The sequence below is a fragment of the Anomaloglossus baeobatrachus genome, chromosome 5, assembly GCF_048569485.1.
Source record: "Anomaloglossus baeobatrachus isolate aAnoBae1 chromosome 5, aAnoBae1.hap1, whole genome shotgun sequence".
Taxonomy (NCBI): Eukaryota; Metazoa; Chordata; class Amphibia; order Anura; family Aromobatidae; genus Anomaloglossus; species Anomaloglossus baeobatrachus.
This window is the reverse complement of record NC_134357.1, coordinates 184,372,695-184,395,994: the sequence shown is the minus strand read 5'-3', so window position 1 is coordinate 184,395,994 and position 23,300 is coordinate 184,372,695. Positions and strand designations below refer to the sequence as shown.

Genomic DNA, 23,300 nt, shown 5'->3' with positions numbered 1-23,300 from the left:
GCTGTGTGTGTCTGGGATTGGCTGACATGCTGGCCCGCCCCACTATACGCGCGCGCTTAGGGAAGGAAGACAAGGAAAAAAAAAAAATGGCGATCGCCATTATACAAACAGCAGTGATCTGAAGGCGCTGTCCCCGCACACTATACACTGAAATTTCATAATAGTGTGAGTCACAGAGTGACTTACACTATTACAGCGGAAAGCCAGCTAGGAATTAGCTGTTTTTTTGCTGCTAGAACCGTTCTCGAACGTTTCTAGAACTATCGAGCTTTTGCAAAAAGCTCGAGTTCTAGTTCGATCTAGAACAGGCCCCAAAATCACTCGAGCCTAGAACTGGAGAACCTCGAACCGCGCTCAACTCTAGTAAGCAGCTGAGACGCAGGCTTGCATTTCACAGCCGTTCATCACTTGTATCGGCTTTATAAACACCACTTATGCCTATAATTTCTCATGCATTGGGATAAATTATAAATCCTTAAGTGCCATATCCTTTTCGAAACCTAACAATAGGCATATTTTCCTCTTTTTAGAAACACTGACAGTGCATAAATATATTCTCATCAGAACTGAGAACTCTAATAATCTATATAAAAGATAGGGTATAGCCACACTCATAGAGTGTAACCTCATACTCAAAAAACTCACTATATCTTCTAATATCCTAATCTAATCAGACTTTTATGTTTAAGTGGGCCTAATGGGCTATTGTCATAGTTTTATTAGTGTTTATACTGATATGAGATGTGCCTATATATATATATATATATATATATATATAGGAGAAACACCCAAACCAACACCACTATAAGTGAGCCCTCCATGCTCACCCTAAGGCTTCTGCCACACTCACGTGAAATTCACGCACGTGCCGAGAGACACGTATTTTCCCTGCGTGTTGCGTGCAGGTAAGTACGTGTCTCTGGTACGTGCGTGACACGTGTGTTCTACGTGTGCTATCCGCGATAGCACACGTAGAACCGGTAATTATTATACTCACCTGGTCCTTCCTGATGTCCGCGCTGCTGTCCGTGGTGCTGATCCTCGGTCTCCAGCCCTCCCGTCTCCCCGCTGCTGCTGCTGCCAGGCAGTGAAGTGAATATTCAATGAGAATAATGAGCGGCGGTCGGCAGCAAGAAGCAGCAGCGGCAGAGACAGGAGGGCTGGAGAAGGTGAGTTAATGTTTTGTTTTTTTTTCACTGACATGTGTGTTTTCTCCGGCGCGTGTCACACGGGACCACATCCACACTACACCCGTGTGGTACGGGTGCGGGCCGTGTGACACCCGTGCTGCCGGTGAAAAAACGGACATGTCAGCGCTTTGAAAAGCGCACACACGTACAAACACACACGGACACACGTTCCGTGTGGTTTTACGTGTGTGTGCCTGCTACCATAGGGTAGCATTGCTGTACGTGTCTCCGTGCCGCCGGTACGTGTAAAAAATGCCAAACACGTACCGGAGGCACGGATGTGTGGCACTAGCCTAAAACTCACATCTCCATGTAACCTAATCCACGGAGGTTGGCACCGTAAGACCTAACACGATAATGGCGCCCCCGCTCCTTGGCAGCTGTGCCTCCTGTACTTACCCTCCACAGCTAACATGCACCTACAAAGGGAGTAAAGGATAGATTCTCATTTAAACCTTTTGGCACCAATGTATTTAGTCTATATATCCAGAAACACTCCTTTCGCAAAAGGAGGTTGTCCCAGTTTCCTCCTCTACAGGGTGGCTCTATACAGTCAATCCCCATAATTGAGATAAGTGTGATGGGATTGGGAGTGTGCCACCCTGGCAAAACCAGGGTGTCACAGAGGTCTGCATACATCTTTTTGGTGCAGATCTCCCTCTCCCTTGGGGAGTTTCCCACACCAATACACACCAGCCAATCAGACCCCACTCGCTCCCTCCTCAGGAAAACAGGAGGGGGAGAGAGGAGCTTGGAGAGAGCAGAGTGTAGTTTTCAGTCAGTCTGCAGGAGGAGAGAAGTCTGGAAGCAGCTCCGGTGGGAGCTAGGAGAAGTGGTAGTGAGGGCCTCAGGAATAGGCCAGCCGCTTGTGGGACCCGAAGTGGACCGGGAGAGGGTAGTTGCCCCCCCGGTGCCGACTGTCGGGACCCTGTCCAGACCTGTGTACGGAGCAGACACAGACACCAGGCAGGAGTAAAACACATGAATTACACACACGGGTGTGGGACCCGTCCTCACAGCAGCCGTGGGCACCAGTTACCAGCAACTTGGTTAATTCTTGGACTCGTGTCAGTTATTGCCTTATACTGTGAGTACTCCTGCACCACCCGGTCCAAGCCGCGGACTGCACCCGTTACTCCCCAATCCATCACACCTGGGTCCTGGGACATCAACACCCTACCCGTGGAGGGAAAATCACCACCTTGCTTCCCATTACCATCCCCGGGATCCTGTGACCGGCAGCGGCGGTGCTCCATTACCTCACCGCACACCACGGGTGGCGTCACGGAACATAGACTACCAAATCTCCTCTGTATATAATCACCCTTTTGTTGTGGTGTCTGGGATCACAGACCGGGTCACGCCACCGTGATACCTTCAGAAGCAACCCCTTGGCCCGGATCTGAGTACCCCCTATCCCTGGGCGACATAGGAGGAGTTGGGATCACATGATTGGAACGTGAGATCCCGGACAGAACTTTTCCTACATTGGTGCTCAGTGGGCATGCGCGATACCTATAAAATGGCGGCACGCATGGCCACGAGCGTGGCACAGAATACATATGAATATGTGAGACAGGAGCGGTTGGCGGAATTTTGACACGCTGTTGATTCTTTATTTGCACAAATATGGTATATTGGACTTATTGGGAATCCTGTTGTTTCCCTATTGTAGCCCAAGATTGTATGCAGAATATCAAAGGCTGTTAATCACCGAAAGTTATTACCAAAACTCCCCTGATGAGTAATAAAATACGAAATGCGTCGGGAATAAAGGAGTAAAGAAATTAATCTGAACAAAATGTGTTGAGAAGGGGCGATCTTGATCTTCACATCAAACTGTTTCCTGGGAAGGACAGACAGGTGATGACTGATGTATTAGAGGGTCAAACCTGATGCGGTAGTCCTATACTGGGAATCAGTGGATGAATCTACAATTGGGTGAGATCTTTCTATATCATTAACAGCAGAGAATGGTATGTAATAAATGATGTCTGCCATATAAATGATGTTTTCTCACTCCATTACTAAAAAGTGATATTGCTTAGTTATCACTTTTTTCCTCACAATTGAATCCTGGTTCTCTCTGAAGGGGCATTTCCCCATAGAAAGTACCTAGGAAATATTATGAGTGTTACAAAATATATATAGATATTGAATAGTGGCCTCTGGGAATTTGTGTTACTATATGTGCCTCGCATGGGATTGAGCCTTCTTGAGCTTTGTGACCCAATACCCATGTGGCTGTGGTTGTTGTTTTTTATGTTTGTTTTTTTATGTGACCGATGGTCTTTTAGATTTTATCAGTAAAAGTTAAGTTTTAGGAGTCTTTCTATGAGAAAAGATTTTTTCCCTTTATGTACCCATGTTGCTGAGCTATATTGATATTGATTTATGGGAAATTGTTCTTTGAAACATCCAGCTGAATATTATAAGCAAGGATAAATGAAAGAAGAAACAAACATTATTGATTTAATAGAGAAATGGACTATTATCCACTAGAATCTCAAAGCTAAAGGACAAAACTATTTTTCCTTTTCTGTAACTGATCAACATACAATGAACTCTTTTAATTTTGTCAAATATTTTTATTCTATATAAAATACAACTATTTATTTTTAAATTTTAAGTCTATATTTCCTCTGCCTCATCACATACTTACTTAAAGGGAACCTGTCCTGTCAGGTCCAATATGCACTCAGACCACGAGCAGTTCTGGGTGCATATTGCTAATTGTATCTAGTAGCATAGATAAAGAGATCTTTAGAAAAAGTATTTCTAAAAATCTTATATCATATGCTAATGAGGCCAGCGACTAAGGCTATGTGCACATGCTGCGTTTTTTTGACGCTGCGTTTTTGTGCGTTTTTGGCCGCTAAAAACGCACAAAAACGCACCCACGGCAAATAAAGGCGGCAAAAACGCATGCGTTTTTACCACGATTTGGTGCATTTTTGGCTGCGTTTTGCTGCGTTCCTGATCTCTGCATTTTGCTGCGTTTTTCCAATGCATTGTATGGGTAAGTTCACACAGTGCGTTTTTCGCGGCGTTTTTGCGCAGTTTTCGGGTGCGTTTTTGCTCAGAAAACTGCATGACTTTGCTTCCCCAGCAAAGTCTATGAGTTTTCATTTTTGCTGTCTGCACACAGCGTTTTTTTTCAGCTGCGTTTTTGTTGTGCCACAAAAACGCTGCATGTCAATTATTCCCGCGCTTTTCACTGCGCTTTTCATCCATTGAGTGCAATGGGATGTTGAAAGACGCAATGAGAAACGCAAATAGGTGCGTTTTGGTGCGTTTTAGTGCGTTTCTAAGACCAAAAACACAGCTATAAACGCAGGAGGTGGGTAGTAAAGTGACATGTACAGGAAGAGGATTCCTTCTGTCAGTAAACACAGAAGCGTGAATCCTCCCGGTACCATCACCGCTGCGTCCACCTCCCATCCTGTGCATGTATGCTGCCGTGCGGCGCCATGTCTGGGCGGGAGGTGGAAGCGGCTGCGAAATCAAAAGTGAAAAAAAAGTAGAAAAAAAAAGTCATACTCACCTGTCTGCAGACTCCCGGTGCCATGCCCGCTCCCATCTCCTCCCGGTACCACCGCTCCGGGTGTGTGCAGTCTGCCCGGGTACGTATGCCTGCAGGATGCAGGACCTGGCGATGGATCACCTGATGCAGTCACCTGACGCGTCAGCTGATCTTAAGTCTCGGGGTGACGCCAGCGGCTGGCCGGTGTAACCTATCAGCGGATGCGTCAGGAGACTTCATCCCTGATTACCAGCAGCTCCTGCAGCGATCGGACGGGATCAAACTCGCTCTAGGAGCTGCCGGTAATAAGCACATAAGTGAGTATTTTTTTTTGCACCGATGCATCTGCTTATTGTATAAACGGCTTTTATACAATCAGCTGATCTGTGATGTTATTCAGGCACTTGAACCTCACACATCATCTGATCGCTTTGCCTTCCAGCAACCGATCAGATGATATTGGATCCGGATTGGACGGTGCGGGACCCTTGACCCAGGATAACTGCGGAGGGGGGTTCTTTATTTCAATAAAGATGGAGTCACTAATTGTGTTGTGTTTTATTTCTAATAAAAATATTTTTCTGTGTGTTGTGGTTTTTTTATCTTTACTAGAAATTCATGGTGGCCATGTCTAATATTGGCGTGACACCATGAATTTCGGGCTTAGGGCCAGCTGATAATATACAGCTAGCCTTAACCCCATTATTACCCAGTGAGCCACCCGGCATCAGGGCAGCTGGAAGAGTTGGATACAGCGCCAGAAGATGGCGCTTCTATGAAAGCGCCATTTTCTGGGGTGGCTGCGGACTGCAATTCACAGCGGGGGTGCCCAGAAAGCATGAGCACCCTGCACTGTGGATTCCAATCCCCAGCTGCCTAGTTGTACACGGCTGGACACAAAAATTAGGCGAAGCTCACGTCATTTTTTTTTTTAATTATTTCATGAAATTCATGAAATAATTAAAAAAAAGGGCTTCTCTATATTTTTGGTTCCCAGCCGGGTACAAATAGGTAGCTGGGGGTTGGGGGCAGCCCATACCTGCCTGCTGTACCCGGCTAGCATACAAAAATATGGCGAAGCCCACGTCATTTTTTTTGTTTGGGGGGGCAAATAAATCCTGCATACAGTCCTGGAAGGAGGATGCTGAGTCTTGTAGTTCGACAGCTGCTGTCTGCTCTCCTGCATACACTATTGGATGGAGGATGCTGAGCCTTGTAGTTCGACAGCTGCTGTCTGCTCTCCTGCATACACTATTGGATGGAGGATGCTGAGCCTTGTAGGTCTGCTCCCCCTGACTCTCCCTCCAGCATACAGTCCTGGATGGAGCATGCTGAGCCTTGTAATTCTGCAGCTGCTGTCTGCTCTCCTGCATACACTATTGGATGGAGTATGCTGAGCCTTGTAGTTCTGCAGCTGTCTGCTCTCCTGCATATACTTGTGGAGAATGAAGAACATATTGAAGAAGGAAATGACATCAGACCTTTTTTTTTTTGTTCACTGATAAAAAACGCATAAACACGCAGTGAGCAAAAACGCACCAAATCGCGGCAAAAACGCGTGCGTTTTGTGCCGCGTTTTTTGACGCGGGTGCGCTTTTGTGCGTTTTTTGACGCAAAAAACGCACAAAAATGCAGCGTCAAAAAAACGCAGTGTGTGAACCTAGCTTATGGGGGGAAAACGCAGAAAAACGCAGGAAAGAATTGACATGTCCATTTTTTTTTTTTTTTTTAAGCTCAAAAACGCAGCTTAAAAAAAAAGTTGTGTGCGGACAGCAAAAATGAAAACTTATAGACTTTGCTGGAGAAGCAAAGTCATGCAGTTTTGAGGCCAAAAACGCACCCGAAAAACGCGCAAAAACGCACTGTGTGAACTTACTCTAATCGTGAGGACGTTACTTCCTCCGACTAGAAGCCCTCTTATCATGTTAGTACTCTCACAGGGGCATGCTAACATGCTATTCAATACAGCATCACCAGCAGTGATTTACGTACCTGTGTCCACTGTGAACGCTGAGCTAAATGCTCGGCACTTCCGGTCATGCGCAATATGAAGCCGGCTTCAGACAGTGTGAGGCATTCAGCTCAGCGTTCACCACAGACACAGGTATGTGCATCACCTCTGGTGATTCTGCATTGAATAGCTTGTTAGCACGCTCCTGTGGGTGTACTAACATAAGAGGGTGGGTAGTTGGAGGAAGTAACGCCCTCACAACTAGTCATTGGCCTCATTAGCATATGATATAAGATCTTGAAGCCCTGTGCACATGGTGCATTTTCGTGGCATTGTGACCTCTTTTTTTGGGTGCAGTTTGTGGTCCTAAACTGTATGCAGTCCTTGCCCAGCAAATTCTATGAGACTTCAGAAAGACTGTGTGCACGTTGCTTCTTTTTTGCCTGCAGTTTTGGTTGTAGAAAAAAAAAACCAGCATGTAATTTCTTTTGGCCTTGCGTGCATGCTGCTTTTTTTGCAGCTTTTTTGGTGCAATTTTGGGTACAGTTTGTACAGTACTGTACTGTAAACTGCATGTATGACCTTTCCCAGCAAAGTCAATGAGAAATTCGAAAGGCTGTTTCTTTTTTGCCTCAAAGTTTGGTTGCAGAAAAAAGAAGCAACATGTCACTTCTTTTCTGCATTTTTCCCTGTGTTTTGCCATTGACAATGTTAAAAAACACAGAGGCAAAAACACACCAAAATGTGGCATTAGTTTTTTTATGCGTTTTTTTCGGCCAGAGATGTGTTTTTCTGCCAGAGGGTGCGTTTTTCGATAACAAACAAAAATGCAGTGTGTGCACAAACTCTTTCTGCTCTCTTTTTTTTCCTTGCATTTTGCCATTGAAAATGTAAAAAAAATGCAGGGGCAAAAATGCACCGAAAATGCGTCAAAAAAACATGTGTTTTTTCTGCTAGACTTGTGTTTTTATGCCAGAGGGTGTGTTTTTCGCTGGAGAAACTGCAGTGTGTAGATCTCTTTATCTATGATTACGTATACAGGGACTGTTTTAGGCAGGGATTAGCAATATTCACCCAGAACTGCTCATGGTTCTGGGTGCATATTGCACCTGACAGGTTCCCTTTAAAAAAATAAGTCATATATTTTTTAACAGCGTCGAGCCGGATGCCTGACACAAGGAGGACACACTGGGTGAAAATGCATGAACTACTTATACATAGATGACTCAGGTAGAAGTTCAGCAAAGTTTCAGCAATGATACTACAGATGAGTACAAGAATACAAAAAATTCCAAGGCACCGAGAAGCACACTTTTTTTCTTCTGTATGCTGGAACAAATAAAGATTTCTAAACGGAGAGGAGCTTCTCGGTGCCTTGGCATTTTTTGGATTCTTTCCAAAGTTGCAGCTGGTGGAGAGCTGCACCAAGCAGCATGAGCGGCGGAGTGGTGCATGGGATACTGTTGGTAATAGATGAGTACAAGCTACCTGCTTGCAACCAGAGCTTGAATGAACTGAATAATATCACCAGCACAAGTCCAGGGAATATGGAAATATTTAAGCACAAGGAGAATACTGATAATCAACAGCTGGATGAAATGAGAATACTGAAAATTAGCAGCTGGATGGAAAGAGAGCTCCTGAAGAGCAAGAGGCTGGGGCATCTCCCTGATCCTCAAATAGCTTCCTCTCCAGGTATGGGCACAAAGCCAAGATGTCCACCCCTTTCTGCAAAATGGGTAACGAATTCACATGATCACTACCATCAGGAAAGCTTTGGGATAATGCATATGCTTTGGCATTTTTAATCCCTAGATGGTAAGTGACAGTAAAATTAAACCTGCTAAATAACAAAGACCATCTAGCCTACCTGGGATTAAAAAGTTTGTCAGACTCAAGAAATAACTTTTTTATGGTCTATGATTACCGTAATGGTATGAACTGCCCCCTCCAGCTAATGGCACCATTCTCCAAAAGCTAACTTAATTGCCAAGAGTTCTCTATTGCCAATGTGGCGCCCTGGACAAGCCAGGTCGTCACAGAACAATACCAACACACCCCACACTCCCGGTCAGGCACACCAAAGTCAGACAAAAACCCTTGTTGCCTCCAGCCAGGGACTGATGTTCACACCAGGAGGTGGGCCAGGCGGTTGGTCCCGCCCACCGAGGAGTTCACAGTCCTGGAGGCGGGAAAAGTAAAAAGACTAGTTTTGGAAGTGAAAGTGTGAGGAGTGAAGTGGCAGTTAAGCAGAAAGAAGTTGGTCCGGGTGTGTGGCCCGGACGGATCAGCAAGGTTGGCAGACGGTGGTGACCGTCTGCAGGAGTGGCCTATTGGAGCTAACCGTAGGGACCGTGGACGGGCGGTGGCCCGGCGGTACCGGACCGGTACGCAAAGAGAAGCCAGCACCATCCGGCAGGGGCTTACGGACCCCGGCAAGGCTAGGAGTCGCCGTGAATTTGCCAAATCCGTTAGCGAAGGGAACCTCCTGGGTTTCCCAGCAGCCAAGTCCCGACAGAAGGCAACAGTCCAACCGAGAGAGGGAAACACAGTCACCGCCAAGGCTAAAGTTCCCAGGGCCAGAGCCTGCGGGCAAAAGGGGCTCCTTCAGCACCCATCCAAGCTGGGGAGCAGGTTACCGGTGGGAACCCATTGGAACCGTACACGTTACACAGGTGCAGGGAAAGGCAGTCACCATCAACCTGCCGGGAGGAGAAACACTGCAGCCGTCTGTGGGACCCGTCCATCCAGCCGTTTGTTTTACCGAAGACTCTGTGTACATCATTGGCTGAGTGAGTACCACCATGCCGTACGGTACAGCGCTGCTCCCGCGACCCTGCACTTCACCAGGCCCCGTAACCCGCCTGCCATCCATCCCTACCCCATCACCGGGCCCCGGGACAACCAACCCCCTACCCACGGAGGGGAGAACTAACATCCAGGCTGCTCCCTGTCATCGCTCCCGGGATGCCCCGTCCAGAGCAGCGGTGGTGTCACCAATCTCACCACAACCGTGGGTGGCGTCACGGACAATATCCAATCCCCACAATCCCCACCCTTTTCACTCACGGGCGAGGAGCGCCGCTCGAGTCCCCGGGATCCGGCCCACCGCTAGAGCCACCACCGAGCTGCGGCAGCCGCAGCAGCAGCGGCCAGACCCGAGCAGTGGGAAAGCGCAGCGTCCCCTCCCTCACCCGCGACACCAACATCATAGTTTATCTCAGCCGAGGACAATTTCTTGGAAAACAAAGCACATAGAAGCCTTTTACCAGAAGACAGACCATGTGATAACACAGCCCCAAACAAACCTCAGATGTATCAAGCTCCCCAATAAAAGGCTGCAAAACATCAGGCTGAGTATAGGTGCAGTGAAAAGGAAAAAGCCTGCAGGGTGGAGTCTGGCCATTTAGAGAAAGGCGATTTAGAGAAATCCAACCCTTTCTTTGTCATGTCAGTGAGAGGTTTTACAATTACAAAACAGTTTTGAATAAAGTTCCAGTAAAAATTGGTAAACCCCAGAAAGCACTGTAACGCTTTCAAGTTTGCTGGACAATCCAAGTCAAGTACAGCATGGAGCTTCCCTGTATTTATCTGATAACCTGAAGCAGACAACAGGTATCCAAAAATTTGCACCTCTTGGACAGCGAAAACACACTTCTCCAGTTTGGGGTACAGTTTGTTATCTTTCAAGATTTATAACACCTGTTTAATATGTACCTTATGTGTCTCCATATCGGATGAGTAGATCAAGATATTGTCCAAGTAAACCACCCCAATCTGCCCACCAAATGGTGAAAAATAAAATTCACAAAATGCTGTAAAATGGCAGAGGCATTATTGAGACGAAATGGCATGACCAGACTTTCAAAATGACGCTCAGGTGTATTGAAAGCTGTTTTCCATTCATCCCCTTCTCTGATTCTAACCAGATTGTAGGCCCCCCTTAAATCCAACTTGGAGAACCAGTTAGCTGCTATAATCTGGTTGAATAAATTCGGAATCAGAGAAAGAGAATAAGGGTTTCAGACGGTGACCTGATTCAATTCCCGAAAATCCAAACAAGGGCAGAGACCTTCAATCTTTCTTCTTAACAAAAAAGAACCTTGCTGCCACGGGCACAGAAGAGGTTCTGACGTGTCTCTTCTCCAGACTGTCAGCAATGTAATCTTTCATGTCCTGTCTCTCTGGGCCAGAAATATTATACAGTCTGTACTTGAGAAGTTTTGCTCTAGGAAGCAGATTAATGGGACCATCATATACACGATGGGGAGGAAAATACTGATACCCCCTCTTCGAAAATACATCCTCAATTCCAGACAAAAATGCAGGTAAGGTCTCTGTACAGACCGCAGAGAGAGAAGGGTTCGGGCAATTATCAAAACAGTATTTTCCCCACTCCACAATTCCCCTGAATTGCTAATCCACTACTGGATTATGTTTCACCAACTAGCATAGACCCAGTACAATGGGACTGGGAAGGCCTTCTAGGACATAGCAAGAAATTACTTCATAATGAAGTGGTCCTACTCTCAGATTTATATCATGTGCCATCTGTGTCGGACATCTCTAAGCAAGCATCTTTGAGTCAATGGCATAGATGGAGATGGGCTTAGCCAATGCACTGCAAGTAAGCCCATGAGTTCTTACAAACAGTGCATCCACTGAATTCTGCTACACTGCTCCACTGTCCACAAACAAATTTTCTCAGTCTTGCTCTCTAGGAGCACCCCTGCTGTCAGGACAAAGCAAATATTACATGTGGAAGACAAACACATACCTGATTGTCCATCTCTACACCACAAAGGGTAAACTGAGTTCCAGATGATTCTTAGAAATTGAGTGCCAGTCTCCAATAAAATTACCCTCTTTACCACAAAAAGCAACACCCCTTCTTTTTGCAGATTTTAGTGGGAACATGCAAAATAGTGACTCCCCCTAGCTGCATGGGCTCCTCCAAACCCATAAGTGCTGGTTCACCTCCAGATCTTTCCCCGACAATGGGATACTGCCCCAAGAAAGGATTTCTAGGGAGAATGGTCTAACCAGTGTATCCTGAAGTCGTCTGTCCACACATATAGCCAAGGACATGGCAGCCTCCAAAAACTGAAGAGAGAGAAATATGAAGGCATCTTTCAATTTGTCTGAAAAGCCTTGACAGAATTGGCTTCAGAGAGCTGAGTCATTCCATTTAGTGTTGTTGCACATCTACAAAATTCTGAACAATAAGTCTCTGCTGACTGATCCCCATGCTGGTGGCGACGCAGCCTGGACTCAGCCAAGGAGACTTAAAGCCGCTTTACACTCTGCGATATCGTTACCGATATCGCTAGCATGCGTACCCGCCCCCTTTGTTTGTGCGACACGGGCAAATCGCTGCCCGTGGCGCACAACATCGCTCAGACCTGTCACACTACTTACCTGCCTAGCGACGTCGCTGTGACCGGCAAACCGCTTCCTTTCTAAGGGGGCGGTTCGTTTGGTGTCACAGCGACGTCACTAAGCGGGCGCCCAATAGAAGCGTAGGGGTGGAGATGAGCGGGACGTAACATCGCGCCCACCTCCTTCCTTCCTCATTGTGGGCAGCCGCAGGTAAGGTGAGGTTCCTCATTCCTGTGGTGTCACACATAGCGATGTGTGCTGCCGCAGGAACGATGAATAATATCGTACACGCAGCAGCAACGATAATTGGGAATAGGCGGGGCATGTCACCGATTAGCGATTTTTAACGTTTTTGCGATGATTCAAAATCGCTCATAGGTGTCACATGCAACGACATCGCTAAAGCGGCTGGATGTGCGTCACAAATTCCGTGACCCCAACAAGATCGCTTGAGCGATGTCGTAGCGTGTAAAGCGGCCTTTAGTTGGGAATTACGATCATCATAGATGAGACTTAAGGTCTCAAAAAATTAATCCACCAACCAGAGACAACCAGAGCCATGTGGCAAAGAGAAGGCCCAGGATTGTCGATCCCCTTGCAAAAGTGAGATCACAATCCTCACCCACTGTTCCTCATCTATAGAGAAGTAAGGCTGAAGCATAAAGCGCAGTTTACAGGCCTCTTTAAAAACAAAATAAAATGTCATTACTCCCTGCAAACCTGTCTGGAAGAGCAATTTTGGGCTCCAGCTGAAACTGCCAACCCGCAAATTCCGCAACATTAGGAGTCATCGATTGCTGTTGCTATTGAAGAGCTGTCCAAAGCCCTGCTACATCTAGGGACAGACCCTGCAGCCGCTGAGCCAAAACCGCAACGGGATCCATGAGAAAAAAAAACACTTGAGGTTTTTTTTTATGTACGGCTGGTGACAATGTCACACTAAGTATGGGGAAGTAGCAAGCGAACAGCAAAAGGGAAGAAAAACTCTGTGTCCAGGGAAGGCGAAGATTGTGACCCCTAACCAAACCAACCGCTGGTCCTTGGGGTCCCTCACCACCCTAAATAGGTTACACACCTATGCACCAAGTTAGATACCTGACCTTAGGTATCCCTAGTGTGGGATCCTAAGTAGGGAACGGGTGGGATGAGCTCTTCGTCAACAACATTAAATGCTAAAGAAGACACAAGGAGGACACAAAGGGGAAAATGCATGAACTACTCATCCAAAAATGGCTCAGGTAGAAGTTCAGCAAAGTTTCAGTAACAATACTACAGATGAGTACAAGCCACCTGCTTGCAACTAAAGCTTAAATGAAGTGAATAATATCACCAGCACAAGTCTATAGCCTGCTTTACACCCTATGATCCAGCATACGATATCATATGCGATCGTACCCGCCCCCATCGTATGTGCGGCACATTCAATTTGTTGAATGTGCCGCACAAACGATTAACCCCCGTCACACGTACTTACCCGTCCATACGACCTCGATGTGGGCGGCGAACGTCCACTTCCTGGAGTGGGAGGGACGTTTGGCGTCACATCGACGTCACGCGGCAGCCGGCCAATAGAAGCGGAGGGGCGGAGATGAGACGTAAACATCCCGCCCACCTCTTTCCTTCCGCATTGCCGGCTGGAGCCGGGGGAGGCAGGTAAGATCTGTTCAATGTTCCCGGGGTGTCCCACACTGCGATGTGTGCTGCCACGGGAACATTGAACAACCCAACATGCAATTCGTCAGGATTCAACGACGTGTATGCGATGAACGTTTTAACGTTCAATTGCAATCGCACGTACCTGTCACACACTGCAATGTACCTTACGATGCCGAATGTGCGTCACTTACGACATGAGCCCGCCGACACATCGTAAGATATATGGTAGCGTGTAAAGCGGGCTTAAGGAAGATGGGAGCATTTAAGCACAAGGAGAACACTGGTAATCAGCATATAGATGGAAGGAGAGCTCAGCTGGGCTCTAAAGTGAAAGAGGTGAAAACCCAGCAGGAAAGCTACCTACGGTAGTACAATGAATACTAACAGCAGGAATAGAAAGTCAGGAAGCATTTTGCACAAAAACAAAATCAGATGACGGCCTGTCACACGTGACACACCTGTGACAGCGATGTCACATTGGCAGAGTTGCTGAGGTGCCAGAACAGCAGAAATCTCCCACAAGTGACATCATTTTACAAGCTACACCCTCAATGATTTCATCTAGGGGGGCATTGAGTATATTTACACCACATTTATGTCACAAAAGTTTACACTATTGGGTGGTTAACAAAAAATAATTACATCTTTACCACTAAAATATTGTTTTAACCCCAGATTTCCAATTTTCACAAGAGGAATAGGTAAAAAGGCCCCATAGTGTGTTAAACAATTTCTTCGGAATGTGAAAATAGTCCACATGTAACTGTATATTACTGTTTGACCGCACCACAGGGATTGGGAGGGAAGAAGCGCCATTTAATATTTAGAGCACAGATTTTCCTAAAATAGTATGCGGACTCCAGTTGCAGAGCTCTGAAGTGCCGTAAGAGAAGAAATCCCCTCAAATGATAACATTTTGGAAATTACACCTCTCTGGGAATTCATCTATGGTCATAGTGATAATTTAGTCTCTGGAAAACACCCATGGAGTAAAATGCAGTAAATATTGCAGAATTAGAATTTGCCAAAAAGTCCTTGTGGTGACCAGTACATTGTAGTGCCCATACAGTGTGCCCAGCTCGTGCTTCTGGAGACCTAAACCCCATTAATTAAGCAGACTCTGCTCAATACAACAATGGAAGATATGTGGATTTGAGAGTGCAGATTTTGCTGGATTTGTTTTTTGAGGATAGCCATAGTGTTTTTTGAGAGCCTTTGTGTTAACGTGGAAGCCCCATATATTTCCACTAACAGATTACTGACTTGAGTGAACACTTGTGTTTTTGTCAGTTGAGGTAAATGGTATTTGCTGACAAATTTAGTACAGAACATTTTGGATCAGTTCACATTTATGCTGTGATCTATGCTGATGACTTACATTAGGGTTTCCATCTACATCTCCAAAATACGTGAAACAGGTGAAACCCCCAATGGATCCATTCACTATAAGGCACGTACTGTACATGCTAAATTTCTGCAACGATTTGGCAGCACATGTGCGCTGCAACTCGCTGCAGAAACACTGCTTAATGGATGCAGTGTGTTTGCAGCATAGATACCAATTTCATGCGCTCTGGATGCTGCCTCTCCCATGGACAGAGTGGGAGTAGCATCCAAAGCGCACGAAAGACGTGACATGCTGCATTTTTAAACGCAGTGATTTTGTCAAATTTTTGACACTCAAATTGCTGCGTTCAGAAAAGCATCATGCGCATGGATTATGCACAATCTTCATAGATTGTGCAGGGGACACAGGACGCATGCATTTACGCTGCAATGCTAAACGCAGCATAAATGCATGTAATTATGCTACTTGCGCACATGTCCTTATGAGGCAGCAGTTACTCTGAACTCTGTTTGGCCTCTGTTCACTTCAGCAGTGTCCGTCTTTTCAAATGTACCTAAAATTGTTGATGATCATACTTTTGTGCACGCCTAAAATGATGGGTAAAAAGATGGACACCGTCGAACCACAGACCACAAGGGAGATCAAAGTGACATTCTCTGCCTCAGTACAGTGAATTTTCTGTTAGGAATTTTGTCTGAATCATGTTTTTCAGAAAATTAGAGTATGTGCCCACGATTTTCCCAAGCTGAATACTGGACAGATTGTCAGTTTACGTTGTGGAGAAAAGAAGCACAGTGAGCATGAGATTTCTATAAATCTCATATACTGTGCTTGTACTGCACAACACAGCATTTTGGATGCAGCAAAAACATGCTGCTTCCAAAACTCTATTATTCCTGATCATGGGCACACACTCATACACGTAATCCCCGGTGTTAGCGCTTAGCGTAGAGTGCAAGATAAATATAAGACACACCATACTGCGATCTTTGGGGGGCAGAATCAACATCAATTGAAGATTTGACTTTATTTATTTTTTACTACATTCACCTTACGGTATAAATGATTAGGTGGCTTTATTCATCCAGTCAGTACGGTTATAGGGATACCAGATTTATTTATTTGTTGTTAGGTTTGGTTACTATCATGGTAAAAATGCTTTTCTACAAAATAAAGGATTTTGCATTACTGAATCTTAAAGGCTATAGTTTGGGGTTTTTTGCCAACATAGTCATTTGAGGGCTTGATTTTTGCTCGATAACTTAATTTAATGGTACCATATTGGATTTTTAAAGGTACCACATTAGACCACATCATATATTTTGATTGCTTTCTATTCCACTTTTTGTAAAGCAGAATCAAGAAGAAATAGCAATACTGGAATATTTTTATTCTATGCAGTTTGCTGTACCGTAAAAGTGATAAAACAGCTTCATTCTTCCAGTCAGCTAGATTACAGCGATACCACATATATACAGTTTTTTAGGTTTTGCCGTTTTTACACCATAAAAACTATTTTATAGAGAAAAAACAGTATATTGCTGTTTTCTGAAAGCTATAACTTTTTTATTTTTTTGCTGATTTAACTGTATTGTGGCTTGTTTTTTGCGGAACAAGATGACGTTTTCAGCGGTACCATTTTGTTGTGTTTTATTCCATTTTTTTATCAGCTGTATGGTGAAAAGACCTTTTTTATTCACTGAAGGGGTTAAATATGTGACAGTTTTACAGATCAGGTTGTTATGGACACGAAATTACTAAATGTGTACTTTTTTTTTTTACACCAAATTATGTTTTTTTTTCTTCACTGCAATATCACAAAAAGAGCTGTAATAAGCGATCAAAGTGTCATATCTGTGCCAAAATAGCATCAATAATAAAGATCCCTCACCCTGCAAAAAAGGCCATCACACAACTTATCATAATTGTTTATTTTTTCATTTTATTTATTTATTTTTTTTTTACAAATCACTAAAATTCCTGATATGTTTGGCATTGCCGTAATTGTACTGATGAGGAGAATCATGTTAGGTCATTTTTACCACATAAAGTATGCCGTAAAAACAATTGCCAAAAAACAATGCCAAACTTGCATTTTTTCACAATTTCACGATTCTTGGATTTGATTTTTCATTTTGTTGTACATGTTTGGTAAAAAGAAGGGTATCTTTCTAAGTACAACTTATCCTAGAAACACAAGTCCTCAGACACCTCTGTATACAGAAATCTGGAAAAAAAAAACCATTTTGGTGTGGAAGAAGGTGAGAAAAAAATAAAAATTCAAAGACGGAAATTGCTCACTTCATTAAGGAGTTAAAGAGGTTGATGATGTATCTGTAGGATCACACCTGTCACCATAACTGATCAACTGAAATCTGCTCTGGGCCAGATAGTGTCTACTGGACTCTATAGGCCCCTTTACACACTGAGACTTTCTAGCGATCCCACCAGCGAACCCAACAACACAACAGGGATCCGGACCTGCAAAACGACCTAGCTAGTCATTGGGGACGTTGTAAAGCAGCTTTTTGAAAGGGAAGTCGCTAACGAAGTCGCTGTAAAGTCCCCTTTACACACTGAGACTTTCTAGTGATCATGCTGCACAGCGGGAAACAAAGGACCAAAGAATGGTCCTGAACGATTTGTAGCGATCAGCAACTTCACAGCAGGGCCAGGTCGCTGATGTGTTTCACACACTGCAATGTCGCTGGGGAGGTCGCTATAACGTCACAAAACCGGTGACGTTACAGCGATGTCGTTTGCGATGTTGCAGTGTGTAAAGCCACCTTATCTCTTGTTCAACTGATAGGTCATCTATTGTTTAATTCCAGAAAGATCTTTTATGGCACAAAGAACAACAGTTCTCCATTGATACTTACCATTGTTTCACTTTAAATTAGTAAACAATGGAATGGCTGGGAATCATGTTACTATTTTCCTCTAGTTTTAAATGATTTATCCTACTGTATGATATATGGTAAAGGTCTTAAAAAAAATCAAGTATAACATTTGTTTTGTTTAGGATCTCCCGGAGAGCCAGGAACTCCAGGAGTAAGGGGTAGCGCTGGACCTCCAGGAAAAGAAGGTCCTAAAGGAAATGCTGGATTTAGCGGTACCTTAGTATTTCAAAATATTTTCCCAATTTACACTCTATAACATAAAATACTGTAATTATATTTAATATAACAAATAATTTGACGTCTACTTTTATCTACCTAGGATTACCTGGGCAAAAAGGTGAAAAAGGAAGTACTGGAGCACAAGGTATGTACAGCTGTAGTAGTAATATGATGATAATTCAGTCAGAATAATGACAATGCGTAGACAGATATCAGACTACAGAATAAATATAACCAGGAACTTTTGTGGATTTTTCAACAATACTTATTACTTATCAAAAAAAATACTATTATTTGGGAGCCTCGCATTTTCTAGTTTAGGGCAATATTATACATGCCATAATTAAAGTCTCCAGCTGACTTTGTGCCCATAGACCAAGGCGCAGGGGTTAGACTTGGGCAAAATTGCTTGTGTGCAATTAAACACTACCTTTAACATGTAAACACAAGAAAATCCTATCCTTTAAAATAGCGATATATATATATATATATATATATATATATATATATATATATTGTTTTATATATATATATATATATATATATATATATATATATATATACAGTGCCTACAAGTAGTATTCAACCCCCTGCAGATTTAGCAGGTTTACACATTCGGAATTAACTTGGCATTGTGACATTTGGACTTGGACTATAGATCAGCCTGGAAGTGTGAAATGCACTGCAGCAAAAAAGAATGTTATTTCTTTTTTTATTTTTTTTTTAAATTGTGAAAAGTTTATTCAGAGTGTCATTTATTATTCAACCCCTCAAACCACCAGAATTCTGTTTGGTTCCCCTAAATGATTAAGAAGTATTTCAGGCACAAAGAACAATGAGCTTCACATGTTTGAATTAATTATCTCTTTTTCCAGCCTTTTCTGACTAATTAAGACCCTCCCCAAACTTGTGAACAGCACTCATACTTGGTCAACATGGGAAAGACAAAGGAGCATTCCAAGGCCATCAGAGACAAGATTGTGGAGGGTCACAAGGCTGGCAAGGGGTACAAAACCCTTTCCAAGGAGTTGGGCCTACCTGTCTCCACTGTTGGGAGCATCATCCAAAAGTGGAAGGCTTATGGAACTACTGTTAGCCTTCGACGGCCTGGACAGCCTTTGCAAGTTTCCACCCGTGCCGAGACCAGGCTTGTCCGAAGAGTCAAGGCTAACCCAAGGACAACAAGGAAGGAGCTCCGGGAAGATCTCATGGCAGTGGTTTCATTCATTCATTGGAGGACTCTGAGAAAGACTGGTTCAAGGTTCTCTGGTCTGATGAGACCAAGATCGAGATCTTTGGTGCCAACCACACACGTGACGTTTGGAGACTGGATTGCACTGCATACGACCCCAAGAATACCATCCCTACAGTCAAGCATGGTGGTGGCAGCATCATGCTGTGGGGCTGTTTCTCAGCCAAGGGGCCTGGCCATCTGGTCCGCATCCATGGGAAGATGGATAGCACGGCCTACCTGGAGATTTTGGCCAAGAACCTCCGCTCCTCCATCAAGGATCTTAAGATGGGTCGTCATTTCATCTTCCAACAAGACAACGACCCAAAGCACACAGCCAAGAAAACCAAGGCCTGGTTCAAGAGGGAAAAAATCAAGGTGTTGCAGTGGCCTAGTCAGTCTCCTGACCTTAACCCAATTGAAAACTTGTGGAAGGAGCTCAAGATTAAAGTCCACATGAGACACCCAAAGAACCTAGATAACTTGGAGAAGATCTGCATGGAGGAGTGGGCCATGATAACTCCAGAGACCTGTGCCGGCCTGATCAGGTCTTATAAAAGACGATTATTAGCTGTAATTGCAAACAAGGGTTATTCCACAAAATATTAAACCTAGGGGTTGAATAATAATTGACCCACACTTTTATGTTGAAAATTTATTAAAATTTAACTGAGCAACAGAACTTGTTGGATTGTAAGATTTATGCATCTGTTAATAAATCCTGCTCTTGTTTGAAGTTTGCAGGCTCTAACTTATTTACATCTTATCAAACCTGCTAAATCTGCAGAGGGTTGAATACTACTTGTAGGCACTGTATATATATATATATATATATATATATATATATATATATCCTTTGAATCCCTAACCCATCTCTGGGACTAGTCAGATGGACTCCTCTCATGTTTCTGTTAGTGTGCCTGAACCCACTGTCATGCTTATGGATAAATTTTCCGGGGAAGAGAACCAATTCCTGACTTTTAGGGAGAGCTGTGAAGCTGTAACTCTTGCAGGTGGGGATTGTCATGTCCTTGCTTAAGGGGGGTCTCCAGACCTGGGCTTTCTCTTTACTCCCTATGGCTCCCGAACGGTTTTCTGTGGACTGTTCCTTTGAGTCCTTAGGGTTAATTTATGACGAACTTGACCGGGTGCAGGTAGCTGAGGACAGACTCACAGGTCTGTTTCAGGGCATCCTCACTGCTGAGTTATACTGTTCTGAGTTCAGACAATGGTTAGCAGAAGTGCAATGGAATGACTCTGCCCTTCAGTGCAAATTCAGGAGAGGACTATCGGATTCTCTGAAGGATGCTTTGGCCCTCCATCCTCCTCCCAGTTCTTTAGAGGAGGCCATGACCCAAGCTGTCCCCATGGATTGGAGTCTTCGAGAAAGAGGGGTAACCCAGCGGGAGACCCGATCACTCCCGTTTAAGACTGAGGTTCCGCCTATTTCTGAGTCCATGGAGGTCAGAGCTACTAGTCCGAGTGAGAAGGAGAGGAGACGATACCAGCACCACAAGCTTTGTTTTTATTGTGGTCATCCTGGGCATCTAAGTCTGGGTGATGATCGAGGAGGTCACCCAGACTTCCAGGTACCTTTAATCTCCTCCAATAAGTTTTTTATTCACGTCGGTCTGCATTTCAGGAACTTGATTTTGCCTTTCCAAGCCTTCATTGATTGTGTATTTTCTATGAATTTTATTGACTCTAAATTGGTCTGGCAGTTAGAGATACGGACAGTAAGGTTAGAGAGACCCATTCAAATCATTCCGCTGATAAGACTCTGTTGCCTCAGAACCTGGTCCAGTTTGTTACGGAGGATTTCACTCTTGTGGTGTGGTCTCTCCATATGGAGAAAATGTCTTAGTTTGTTATTGATAATCTTCCCTGCGAGGCTGGTGTTGGGATTTCCATGGTTACAACTGCATAATCCTGTCATGGATTGTGGGTGCTGGGATATAGTCAAATGGGGCTCAAAATGTCAAGAACATTGTCTTCACTCCATACAGGTTTTCTCCACAAGTCAAGAGGGTCTTTCGGAATACCTGAAGGACTTCTGGGACATATTCTAGGAGAAAGAGGTAGAAGTTTTATCGCCTCATTGCCCATATGATTGTGCCATTGATTTTTTTGCCAAGTGCAAGTTGCACAAGGCCTGCCTTTATAATCTCTCAGGTCCTGAGCGGGCCGCCATGAAAAAATAAGTTTCTGATAGTCTATATAATGGGCACATATGTCCTTCTTGATCCCCTGTGGCTCTTGGATTCTTTTTTGTTAAGAAGGACGGCGGTCTCTCGATTTCCGAGAATTAAATAAGATTACCGTCAAGAATACTTACCCGCTTGCACTCACCCCCAATCCCTATATCTAACTTTCTGGGGCTCATTGGTTTAATAAGTTGGATCTTAGGGGGGCATACAAAAACAACAGCATTTCTCACATCAGAGGGGTTATTGGAGAACTTGGTCATTCCCTTTGGGTTAACTAATGCCATTTTTCAGAACTTCATGAATGTTGTCTTCTCTGATTTCATTGGGTGTTTTTTGGTGATTTATTATGATGACATTTTAAGTTTTTTCTGCTGATTCAGAGACTCATATTGAACATGTTTGCTCTGTGCTAAGTAGGTTATGAGAACACTTGTTGTTTGTTATACTTGAGAAATGTTCATTCGCTGTACAACATATCTCCTTCCATGGGTTTCTTTTGTCAGCGACTGGATTCAAAATGGACCCTGGTAAGGTACAGGCTATTGTCAATTGGGTACAACCCAGGGATCTCAAAGCATTACAATGCTTTTTAGGATTTTCCAATTGTTATAGAAAATGTATTCAGGGGTTCTCGCAAATCGTTAAACCATTAACCGATCTTACATGTAAGGGGGCAAATGTTAAGGATTGGCCACCGGCGGCTGTACAGGCTTTTCTCGAGTGAAAGAAACGTCTCATGACTGCTCCGGTTCTGATCCAGCGTGACCTCAAGAAGCCATTTATTGTGAAAGTGGATGCTTCGGGGTTAGGGGCTGTCCTGTCTCAGGCAACCTCAAGTTTAACTAACCTGTGGCCGTGTCCTTTTTTTTTCCAGAAAATTCTCTCCAGCGGAGAGAAATTATCATGTGGGTAACCGCAAATTATTGGCTGTCAAATTAGCGTTCAAAGAAAGGAGGCACTTTTTGGAGGGTGCAATTCATCAAGTTACAATTATTACCGATCACAAAAAACTTGGCATGTATAGAGCCTGCCAAACTGTTGACTCCCAGACAGGCTCGGTGGTCATTATTTTTTTCTCGATTTGACTTTTCAATCACTTTTCAACCTGGTCCAAGAATATTAAAGCTGACGCTTAGTCCCTGTCTTCCCCTGAACATCCCTCCTCCATTCTTTCCCAGGGGGTGGTGGTTGCCATCCTGTCTTCTGAATTGGAGATGGAGATTCATGCCACCCAACTATTGGCCCCCTCTTCTTTGCCAGATTCTAAATTGTTTGTCCACCTCCAGCTCCGGTTATAGGTTCTGTGTTAGTTTCATGAGTTCATGATTCGGTCCTTAGTGGTCACCGTGACATCACAGCTACTAAAAGGGCTGTGTCCCATCTCTTTTGGTGGCCTTCTCAGTCTGATTATGTTCCTAGCTTTGTGTCTGCTTGTATCACATGTGCGCTTGCCAAAGTTTGTCGTAACTGGCAGGCCCTGGAATTGGTTCCACTGCAAGTTCCTGAAAGGCCATGGACCCATCTGTCCATGGATTTCATTACAATTTTACCTATTTCCAATGGGATGATTGTCATTTGGGTGGTGGTTGATCGATTTGTAAGCAGGCGCACTTTGTACCTCTATCTGGACTGCCCAATACTGTGACGCTTTCCAGGCTATTCATCGAGCAGATGGTAAGGTTACATGGGGGCCTCA

The 23,300-nt window shown here is 44.3% G+C and overlaps 1 protein-coding gene across 1 annotated transcript in view; it reads left to right on the top strand.

Annotated features, from left to right (window-relative positions):
• LOC142309851 (mannose-binding protein A-like) overlaps window positions 1-23,300 on the top strand; it is a 225,420-nt gene that overhangs the window by 48,088 nt on the left and 154,032 nt on the right. Inside the window, exons 2-4 of the mRNA XM_075347307.1 lie at window positions 18,070-18,159; window positions 18,267-18,315; window positions 19,309-19,326. Coding sequence (XP_075203422.1) covers window positions 18,070-18,159; window positions 18,267-18,315; window positions 19,309-19,326 — 157 coding nt within the window. The remainder of the gene's footprint in view (window positions 1-18,069; window positions 18,160-18,266; window positions 18,316-19,308; window positions 19,327-23,300) is intronic.